The sequence below is a fragment of the Drosophila ananassae genome, chromosome 2R, assembly GCF_017639315.1.
Source record: "Drosophila ananassae strain 14024-0371.13 chromosome 2R, ASM1763931v2, whole genome shotgun sequence".
Taxonomy (NCBI): Eukaryota; Metazoa; Arthropoda; class Insecta; order Diptera; family Drosophilidae; genus Drosophila; species Drosophila ananassae.
Window position 1 is genome coordinate 26,978,851 of NC_057928.1, and position 10,506 is coordinate 26,989,356.

Genomic DNA, 10,506 nt, shown 5'->3' on the forward strand with positions numbered 1-10,506 from the left:
AAAATGGGGAAAAAAGTCGATCGAAAATCGTGGTTAGGGCTTAGATGGAGATCGATGGGGAGTCTTCCAAGGAATCGATAAAGGTATCCCGCTCTGGGATCGGAGCTGAATTGGCGGAGATATGGATACGGCTTCTGGCCATATACTGGCATTCTCCGGTTTTAAGGGGAACCCCAGATTGAAAATGGGGAAAAAAGTCGATCGAAAATCGTGGTTAGGGCTTAGATTGAGATCGATAGGGAATCTTCCGACGAATTGGTAAAGGTATCCCGCTCTGGGATCGGAGCTGAATTGGCGGAGATATGGATACGGCTTCTGGCCATATACTGGCATTCTCCGGTTTTAAGGGGAATCCCAGATTGAAAATGGGGAAAAAAGTCGATCGAAAATCGTGGTTAGGGCTTAGATGGAGATCGATGGGGAGTCTTCCAAGGAATCGATAAAGGTATCCCGCTCTGGGATCGGAGCTGAATTGGCGGAGATATGGATACGGCTTCTGGCCATATACTGGCATTCTCCGGTTTTAAGGGGAACCCCAGATTGAAAATGGGGAAAAAAGTCGATCGAAAATCGTGGTTAGGGCTTAGATTGAGATCGATAGGGAATCTTCCGACGAATTGGTAAAGGTATCCCGCTCTGGGATCGGAGCTGAATTGGCGGAGATATGGATACGGCTTCTGGCCATATACTGGCATCCTCCGGTTTTGAGGGGGATCCCAGATTGAAAATGGGGAAAAAAGTCGATCGAAAAACGTTGTTAGGGTATAGATGGAGATTGATAGGGAATCTTCCGACGAATCGATAAAGGTATCCCGCTCTGGGATCGGAGCTGAATTGGCGGAGATATGGATACGGCTTCTGGCCATATACTGGCATCCTCCGGTTTTGAGGGGGATCCCAGATTGAAAATGGGGAAAAAAGTCGATCGAAAATCGTGGTTAGGGCTTAGATGGAGATCGATGGGGAGTCTTCCAAGGAATCGATAAAGGTATCCCGCTCTGGGATCGGAGCTGAATTGGCGGAGATATGGATACGGCTTCTGGCCATATTCTGGCATCCTCCGGTTTTGAGGGGGATCCCAGATTGAAAATGGGGAAAAAAGTCGATCGAAAAACGTTGTTAGGATTTTGATGGAGATTGATGGGGAATCTTCCGACGAATTAGTAAAGGTATCCCGCTCTGGGATCGGAGCTGAATTGGCGGAGATATGGATACGGCTTCTGGCCATATACTGGCATTCCGGTTTTGAGGGTGATCCCAGATTGAAAATGGGGAAAAAAGTCGATCGAAAAACGTTTTTAGGGTTCAGATGGAGATCGATGGGGAGTCTTCCAAGGAATCGATAAAGGTATCCCGCTCTGGGATCGGAGCTGAAATGGCGAAGAGATGGATACGGCTTCTGGCCATATTCTGGCATCCTCCGGTTTTGAGGGGGATCCCAGATTGAAAATGGGGAAAAAAGTCGATCGAAAAACGTTGTTAGGATTTTGATGCAGATTGATGGGGAATCTTCCGACGAATTGGTAAAGGTATCCCGCTCTGGGATCGGAGCTGAATTGGCGAAGATATGGATACGGCTTCTGGCCATATACTGGCATTCTCCGGTTTTAAGGGGAATCCCAGATTGAAAATGGGGAAAAAAGTCGATCGAAAAACGTTGTTAGGATTTTGATGGAGATTGATGGGGAATCTTCCGACGAATTGGTAAAGGTATCCCGCTCTGGGATCGGAGCTGAATTGGCGAAGATATGGATACGGCTTCTGGCCATATACTGGCATCCTCAAGTTTTAGGGGATCCCAGATTGAAAATGGGGAAAATATTCGATCGAAAATCGTGGTTAGGGTTTAGATGGAGATCGATAGGGAATCTTCCGACGAATTGGTAAAGGTATCCCGCTTTGGGATCGGAGCTGAATTGGCGAAGATATGGATACGGCTTCTGGCCATATACTGGCATTCTCCGGTTTTAAGGGGAATCCCAGATTGAAAATGGGGAAAAAAGTCGATCGAAAAACGTTGTTAGGATTTTGATAAAGATTGATGGGGAATCTTCCGACGAATTGGTAAAGGTATCCCGCTCTGGGATCGGAGCTGAATTGGCGAAGATATGGATACGGCTTCTGGCCATATACTGGCATCCTCAAGTTTTAGGGGGATCCCAGATTGAAAATGGGGAAAAAATTCGATCGAAAATCGTGGTTGGGGTTTAGATGGAGATCGATAGGGAATCTTCCGACGAATTGGTAAAGGTATCCCGCTTTGGGATCGGAGCTGAATTGGCGAAGATATGGATACGGCTTCTGGCCATATACTGGCATTCTCCGGTTTTGAGGGTGATCCCAGATTGAAAATGGGGAAAAAAGTCGATCGAAAAACCTTGTTAGGGTTTAGATGGAGATCGATGGGGAGTCTTCCAAGGAATCGATAAAGGTATCCCGCTCTGGGATCGGAGCTGAATTGGCGGAGATATGGATACGGCTTCTGGCCATATACTGGCATCCTCCGGTTTTGAGGGGGATCCCAGATTGAAAATGGGGAAAAAACTCGATTGAAAATCGTGGTTAGGGTTTAGATGGAGATCGATAGGGAATCTTCCGACGAATTGGTAAAGGTATCCCGCTCTGGGATCGGAGCTGAATTGGCGGAGATATGGATACGGCTTCTGGCCATATACTGGCATCCTGCGGTTTTGAGAGGGATTTTAGATCCTTATCCCAATCCATCCATTAAAAACACAGGGTAATATGCTTCCAGGCATAATGCAGTTTAATATTGTATGGCGGATATATAATTATATTTTTTAACTAATTAGTTTTAGTTTAATTAGGTTTGAAATTGTATAAAAACTTTATAACTTTATGATTAAAATACATAAATATAATTAAGTAAAAATAAGTTCATTGTTACAATAAGATTTGGTACAATCCATGTTCATTTTCATGTCACAAATAAAAAAGCGTGTTCTATCTACGTAATGAACTTTTGACAGCTTTTAACTTTTTTTATAAGATTGTTTTGATTGAATCTACATTAGTATTTTTTCCGGAAGTTCATAGCCAAGCAAATATTTTTTCTTAACTTGGTAAACACCTCTAATTTAAACAATGTTTCGTCAAGGTTGTTGCGGAAAGGTGCAAATCTGGCACGGTCCTCGAAGTTCTGCCTAGCTTGGCGTAGCCGGCGGTGGATCTCCTGCGAGCTGTGTAGCTGGCACATGGATAACTCCAGATCGTCTGACACCATCATAGAAAGTAGAGCCAAAAACTCGGGATCCATTTGGGGACCGTACACCACAGATTTGTCGTCAATCAAAATGGTTGGGGCTGAACGCGGGTAACCGCTTTCCTTGAACTAAACCAAGCTATGTAAAAAAATCAAATTGGCACACACCTACTACACTACACTTTACCTTGGAAATGGTAATATAGTCTCGACCCTCTTTCAGTTCAAGGCGAGCCGCCAGATCGCTATTTGGCGAAATCTCATACCCTTCTGCGACGCGCCTCAGATAAGGATGCAAGTTCAGCAATTCTAGGCGTTTTTTTAGCTTTTCGGGCAGTTTATAGGTGTTCACGTTGGGCAAGACTTGGGTCAAAAAAATTTCGCGCACCTCTACGTCCGAAAGATCCTTGGCTGAGTCCAGTGCTGTTGTCCATTCGTCCCAAGCTTTGAGGTCCTGGAAGAAAAACATTTTGGTCGACCCAATGACGTATTCAATCAGCTCCAAATGAAGGGGTGGAGTCTCAACCCCCGTAGGCGAAGATCGTCCGGATGTGGCATTGGTTTCTTCTTCCATTTTTAACAAGTCGAATATATTGCATTAGAATATAAATTGCAAATAAAGCTTCCAGTGTTGTTAGCCGAAAACTTGATCGATAACCAACAATCAGTGGGACCAGGTTTTAATTTTTTTCAGGCTAGACTAAAAGTAAAAGCTGTACTAAAAACGTTAAATTTCACATAAATAATCTCAATCAGTAATAATTGGCAGAAGTTATGAAGTAAATTCTTCCAAATAGGTATTAGGTAATCATTGACGGAAACGAAAAGCATGGAAGGGGGCGAATCCAAAGGCATGTGGACATTTAAACTGGTTGTTCCCATCGTTCTTCTCGGATACCTAATGGGAATACTTCTAGCGCTATCATGGTATTGGTGGCATCCTTATTTGCGGAGTCAGGACATGGGAAAAAAGTGGCTGAGCGTCGTGGGCATCGTCCTACTGGTTATCGGACTGTTTTACAACCGGGTTGTGCGGTGGGAAAGGAGACGGCGGCGCATCTGCTTTAATAATCGCAATGTCCCTGCCCGCAGGTGCTTTTTTGCTCTGTCCATCCCCTCGCTTTTCGGCGGCCGCGGAAGAGCCTTCCTCATAAGCTTCGCATTCGTGATCGTCACCATCGGACCTGTTGCCAACATCCTTGCCAATCTGAGGATCCTGCTTCGCACTCTCGCCTGCGCACAAGAGCTTCTGCGCCAGGCCCTCGGCCAGATGCTGGAGGTGATTCTGGAGCCAGTGCACGCTGTTCGATTGGCGGTGAACCTTATGATGCAGGAGGTCCGAAAAGTGCTGAATGCCGTTATGGTCGTACTCATGCGAATTCAGGAGCATCTGATCGTAATCAGTAAGGTTGAGTTCAAGGTGGCGCCTCGTCAGCTTGTTGATGGCTTGTTTTATGGACTCCTTTCAGTTGACACCCTCAAGAACTGCGCAACGTGGTTGAAATCCGTAGTGGACCTATGCAATGCAGAGATGGGAACTCCATGGGAACGTTGCAAGAATACGGCGAACGCGGCCATGGTCCGGTGCCAGGAGAAACTTGGACTCTTCAAGGCATTCTGCCACGCCACCAAGTTGTTTCTGGCCCTTTGTTATCCGGCAAAGATAATCGATGTATTTTGCAGCGGCTTCTCGGATTTTAGTTGGACCGTGCTAGACCAGATCCTGACCCGTACGGACTCTATCTCCCGGCCCTCAAATTTATTTAACTGACTTTTGTCTCTTCCATAGGCTACCACGCATTTGTACGGCAGATAGAGCAAATGTTCGATGCCAACATCACCTTCGACCATGAGTTCTCCTTTGAGACGAACTCCTCCAAGAGCCTTGCTGACGTCGGGGAGGAGGTTGTCCAGGACATCAACCAACGCCTCTCGCCACTGGCCTTTCTAATTGACTTGGTCGACATCTTATGCTGGTTAATGGTATTCAGTGTTTTCATTAAGTAGGCAAGCTTTAGACACTGCCTCCAGTTACGGAGTGGATAATGGTCTTCTTTAACCTGATAGATCCTTCGTCTTTTACGTGCGCTTTATGCACAGCCGGGGATTCCAGAATTTCTTCATAACGGAGCTTCTCGAGCAAGTCGACCAGCGCTACAGGAGGCACGGATCCGAGCCCCTGCTTCCACTGCATCGCCTGGAGCGGATGACATACATGAAAGTTAGAACCTCTCTAATATATATTTACTTCTTAAATTACATACGTTACTTGCAGCTTACCAGTCTGCGGCTCACTCAGCTCGAGATTTTTACGCTTATTAAAAACGCCACCTTTATGATCCTTCCCTGCCTGCAGCTGTTTTGCGTGTGCTTTGTGGACTACGGTTTATTCTGGCTGCTTGCCATGATGTCCTTTTACGGCCATCAAGAAGCCGGTCTGGAAGTGCCTGCCTACATTGATCTAGAGATTAAAGGCGGAGGCTTTGTGGGTGACATAATGCGTGGCATTGCGAACGCTTTCCGCCCACTCACCCAGAAAACCGTTTTGGAAACAAATCCGTGCCTGCCCCTGCCCGTGGAGCCCAAATACTCGGTCTATTTCCAAATAGGAGGACTTTGTCTGCTGGCCTGGCTAATTGTCCTGGCCGAGCCATACGTTCTGCGTCTACGTCACCCTATTATGGCCTATTTCCACCCGGAGAGAGCTCACGAACGGGCCGTGTTCTTACACAGAACAATTTTTTTGAAACGAGGTAGACTCGACGATGCCCCTAATTGGCTAACTCTAATTTAACAAATTTTCTGATTAGAAACTATATTCAAGTTTGCACGTCGCCGTGCGAGAAACAAGTTCACCTATCAAGGTCATGTAAAGCACTATAGATGGGTAATTCGGCTACGCAAGCTGCTAGCCTGGTAAGGTTTCAGAGTGTTACCGGACCATGCCACTACATTTACTTTCCAGGTGTTGTCGCTGCTGCAATTGTCTGAGGGGAAGAGGGTGCATCATTTGTAGCAGATCCTTTGCTTCGTGTGTGATTATTTTATTTAGATGATGTTCCTTCTTACCCAAATTACTCTCTGCAGCCTGCCTCTCGGCTCTCGCTACCCCTGTAAAACACCCGACTGCAAAGGAGTCTACTGCAAGGAGTGCTATGAGGAAACTGAAGGAGTGTGTTGCTTGTGCAAGAGGCCCCTCGACTACGGCGATTTTTCCGACTGTTCGGAAGTTGAGTAAGTATGGTTAGAACTCATTTGATTTTGATTAGTGTGCTTAGCTTAATTATATTAGAGACTCTTCGGACATGGAAAATGTCGAGACTTACAGGGAACTCAAGTTCCGAAAGAATTGCGGTGATTCCACTAAGGAAGGAACGATGCCATAGCTATTGGCGTACCTAGCCAATAGGACCTGCACCGGGGATACCATTGTACGAAGTCCACGGGTTCTGAAAACTCATCGATCTTTCAATGCTATAGTGGCGGAGGTTCTGACATTTTTCTCCTCTTTTGTTTCCCGAAGTATGTTTTGAGAATGAATGTAATTTACGGCTGTGGAAAGCGATGGTTCCTGATTGTTTAGGAATGCTCTTTCTTTTGTGTAGGTCATTCCGTTTTTAGTTTTAAGTAAATGCTCCCTATTTTGAAGTGGCATGCGGCTATGCTAATGTGTGATCAAGTGTTTATTTATTACTTAGCACCCGCTGACCTCTCCGCTTTGCCCCTATATCGAGATCAGACCACCATCATAGACATTCAACCACACACTACCTTTTCGGGTGAGGCCAGGTCAAGAAGTATTGGATTACAGTATCATATCGGACTGCCTTGTTTGCCTTGTTTAGTCCGACACGCTGTCATTAAACATGATATCTGGAATAGTTTAGCTTTCCTAGGGGCCCCCGCTTTTACCCCGGAAACAAATTTAAGAAAGTTCTTAAATTTCGGATTTTATTTGGTCAGTAAGAGAAGAAAAGCTGAAAGAACATTGCATTGCTAAAACACAGCCGACTTGTTAGGATAGCCGAAGAAGCCTATGCTCTTTAATTCCATAATTAGCTCGTGGTCATTACCTATGGCCTTGTAGATGGCCTTCTCCAGCTCGTCGTACTGGAAGTGAGGAGAAAAGGGCATGTCGTTGAGGGCATTGAAAAGCGTGTTTCCTCTCTCATTTCCAATCACCAAGGAGCGACCACAGTGGGAGAACCTGCAGAGCAAAGGGAGTAAACTGTCTAGTAGCGAGTATTATACGGTTTTAAATCCCTCACCTGGCCACAGTATTAAACGAGGAGTCCATTTTGTGCTTAGCCATAGGCCGTAAAAGATTTCGGCGGATGTCCCAGATGTTAGCGGTCTCCCGATTGACGGAAACTACGATTGTCGAGTGAGTGGGGCTCCACTTGGCCCAGTGCACTGGTGTCATCTCGTCCTGCAGTTCGAGCAGAGGGCGCGTTATGCCGTCGATCCATATGCGTACGCACCTGGGAAAATGTTTGGTAAAAAAAAAAAAAACAAAAACAAAATCCGCCAAATCGTAGACACTAACCAGTCGTTTCCACAGGTAAGGAAGATCTTCGGCGACCAAGGCGAGAATTCCATTACAGTGACGCCACCGTCGTGGCAGCGTAGCACCTCCAGGTACTGGTGCTGGTAGTTGATAGAACACTTGTGGATACATCCCTCGTCCGTGAGCACGTAGTAAATGTCCTTGTGTAGCGGATGGGTGGTAATGCTTAGGCCTTGGGGGTGACGATTGGATTCGCAGGGAATGCGTGAGGACGGCGCCACATAGATACCCTCGGGATGGCCCTCGACCCGCTCCAGCGTCATCTGGTTAAAGCCTAGCAGAAAAGGACTTTTTATGATGCGGAAACGAGTCACAGAACCGTCCTGCGAAAGGCTAAGGAATGGGTCGATGTCCGCATCCTCGTCTTCCTCAGCCACCTGTTTGATCCAGCGTATCGCCACCACCGGGGAACAGCCTGGCGAAGTGCTTCGCTGCGAAATAGCTATAGGCATGTCCTGTAGGCTACTAACGTCCCGCACCTCGACTGCCCCGTCATATAGCCCGATCGCGAGTAAGCAGGGCAGGAAAGGCGAAAAACTTATGGCTGTCACCGGTACGTCGTAATAGTAGGCGCGCTCTGGCTCGCCCGGGTTCTTGATGCTCCATACGAAGACACTGCCTGAGGCGGGGACGCGTTGCGAGGAGAAGGAATACAAGCCGTAGCCCACAGCGAGGATGTCGCCGTTGGTCCGGCAAAAGTCTATGTCACTGACGGCCTTGCGCTCGTCTTTGCTCGGCTCTGGAACCAGACGGAAGAGTAATTGCATGGAATAAGCATACTCTGCGTCCTGACAGAAGCGGTCTGGAAGCTCGAAGTTCCGGAAACGTCGCATGCCGGATTCGTTGGTATTGCTCGAAAGTGTCCGTCCCATGTACATTATCGCGTTGCGGAACTCGGGACTCTTCAACAGCCGGCCAACCTGGTTCTCCATATTGGTATTTTGGGCGACAGTCTCCTCATCCTCGACGTTCTCACCATCTTCCACGTCGAGCTGCGACTGCGAATCCGAAGCCGCCGTCCCCACCGAGAAGGTCGGCTTAGTCAGGTTGTTTAACGTGTCATACATTTCGAAATTGGACACGTACGAGCCGACGGTTTCCTGGGTCAACAGAATAGTATTCACAGCCCGCGAAGTAACCAGCACGCAATCCGTCTGGGCGTCATTGTCCGACCGCCGGCGAATCTTTCCCTTGCCAACAGTTAAGTACTCGTAGGTGCGGTTGTCCCGCTCAACTTCGTCGCCCTCCGGCGAGCCCTTCGCCACAGTCGTCTGGGGCTGGCTCTGTAGCTCAAAGAAGTCTGACTTACGCAGTGTAATTTTGAGAAAGGATTTTGTATATGGATTTGCCTCGTGGGTTTCTGCGTGGGTTTCCTTTATACTATACGGGTCAAAATTAATGGTTTCGTTCATGATCTACGAAAAAAAACAGACAAAATAAATTTAAAATATTCTTATATCTTATTTTTAAAATAAATCTAATTAAACATGTGTAACCCATCTCTCCTTTTGCTTGTAGCTTTGGGAATGGTCTATATTTAAATTTTGGCGCTCTTTAGTTTTTAGGTCGCCGCACCAAAAAGCTTTGCGAGCTTTCCAACACTGTTTTTGTAATTTTGATTTGTTATCGATACACAAAAGTAACGAGAATAAGAAAGTGACGCTAGAATTTTTAGAACACTCAGCGAAATTCAAAAGTCAATTCCGAACATACAACGTTGAGCCTTAAATTGACCTAGTAAAAAGGAACGACCTGGAAAACCCTGATTAAACTCACTCCATTCATCAGATCGTCGATGGACTGCTTGTTGCCGCTACCAATCCCCCCTCTCATGCTGGATCGCGTGCGGGAGCGTGAGGCTGTCCGGGACATCATCGTGGTAAAATGTGTCATCTGATTAAGAAATTGAAGATTGAACTTTATGAACTGCTCTACGTAGGCTTCATTTGGAATCGGCTTTGGCGTCATATCCACCTCCTCTCCGGCAACTTGCTCGATGACCTGCGAAGAGTTTAACGCGATGACCGATCGCCGGATATTCAACTAACGGGATTATCTGGTAAGTCACCTTAATCTGGGAGCGGTACTGTAGATCGGCGAGAGTTTCCTGGTAGTAGTAGTGCAAGGCTTCGCTCTTTTTCTTACTTTTGGGGTCGTCGGCATACATTTGTGTGACTTGCACGGACTTTTTGGTTAATCTCTCTTCGTTGACGCTTTCGCTCGGGTTTTGGCTAACGCTCTACAGAAGTTGGGGGACGTAAGGACACTCGCGCGATGTTCTCCACTACCTACCTTATATACACTTCCTGCCGGTGGACCACTTGGAGTGGTGCCCCTCCCGTACGTTGCCATGTTTGATCTTTGTTATGAGTCGCGCTTCCAGCAAATAAAATCTCGGGAAATCTGTTGTTTAATGTTTGTACTATTCCAAATAAGGAGGTTTTTAATTTTTTCCTACTTTCTACCCAATAACAGCAATTTCATCGATTTCTCAGTGAGGAAAAATATTTATTTATTTATATATTTTAATTGTTTATATTCTACCTTCTGTGGAACACCTAGTGCCTTAAAATTCAAGCAAAGCATAGGGGGAAAATAATATTGCATTTGCCTGTCAGCTTCTAAGCGGGAGCGGCACGAATCAGAATAACCGTTGCGACTTGAACAAACCCTGCATTCGCTCCATTTCTCTATCGCTCCAAGTTTCTCTCTGGAG

At 46.4% G+C, this 10,506-nt stretch overlaps 3 protein-coding genes across 6 annotated transcripts; 1 reads left to right on the forward strand and 2 right to left on the reverse strand.

Moving 5' to 3' along the window:
* Window positions 1-2,749: 2,749 nt before the first annotated feature.
* LOC26513708 lies at window positions 2,750-3,894 on the reverse strand. The gene is made up of 2 exons (XM_014910036.3): window positions 3,411-3,894; window positions 2,750-3,352 (listed from the first exon to the last, which is right to left on the reverse strand). The coding sequence occupies exons 1-2, from the start codon at window positions 3,795-3,797 to the stop codon at window positions 3,032-3,034; spliced, it is 708 nt and encodes a 235-aa protein (XP_014765522.2). The 5' UTR covers window positions 3,798-3,894; the 3' UTR covers window positions 2,750-3,031.
* A 14-nt stretch (window positions 3,895-3,908) lies between these two features.
* On the forward strand, window positions 3,909-6,898 carry LOC6507509 (DC-STAMP domain-containing protein 2). Of its 4 annotated transcripts, none has more exons than XM_032454918.2 (10): window positions 3,909-4,258; window positions 4,316-4,626; window positions 4,693-4,953; window positions 5,013-5,226; window positions 5,291-5,444; window positions 5,499-5,976; window positions 6,034-6,139; window positions 6,189-6,254; window positions 6,311-6,457; window positions 6,502-6,898. In XM_032454918.2, exons 1-10 carry the CDS (start codon window positions 4,053-4,055, stop codon window positions 6,623-6,625), a joined length of 2,067 nt encoding a protein of 688 aa, XP_032310809.1. In that variant the 5' UTR covers window positions 3,909-4,052; the 3' UTR covers window positions 6,626-6,898. The 4 variants fall into 4 exon arrangements, with proteins under 4 accessions (XP_032310809.1, XP_001955859.2, XP_032310807.1 ...); XM_001955823.4 differs by having other exon boundaries at window positions 6,516-6,898; XM_032454916.2 differs by having other exon boundaries at window positions 3,909-4,626.
* Window positions 6,899-7,153: 255 nt separating this feature from the next.
* On the reverse strand, window positions 7,154-10,275 carry LOC6507526 (dynein axonemal intermediate chain 4). The gene is made up of 6 exons (XM_001955822.4): window positions 10,083-10,275; window positions 9,859-10,029; window positions 9,567-9,791; window positions 7,770-9,205; window positions 7,492-7,704; window positions 7,154-7,430 (listed from the first exon to the last, which is right to left on the reverse strand). The coding sequence occupies exons 1-6, from the start codon at window positions 10,140-10,142 to the stop codon at window positions 7,220-7,222; spliced, it is 2,316 nt and encodes a 771-aa protein (XP_001955858.1). The 5' UTR covers window positions 10,143-10,275; the 3' UTR covers window positions 7,154-7,219.
* Window positions 10,276-10,506: the final 231 nt, after the last annotated feature.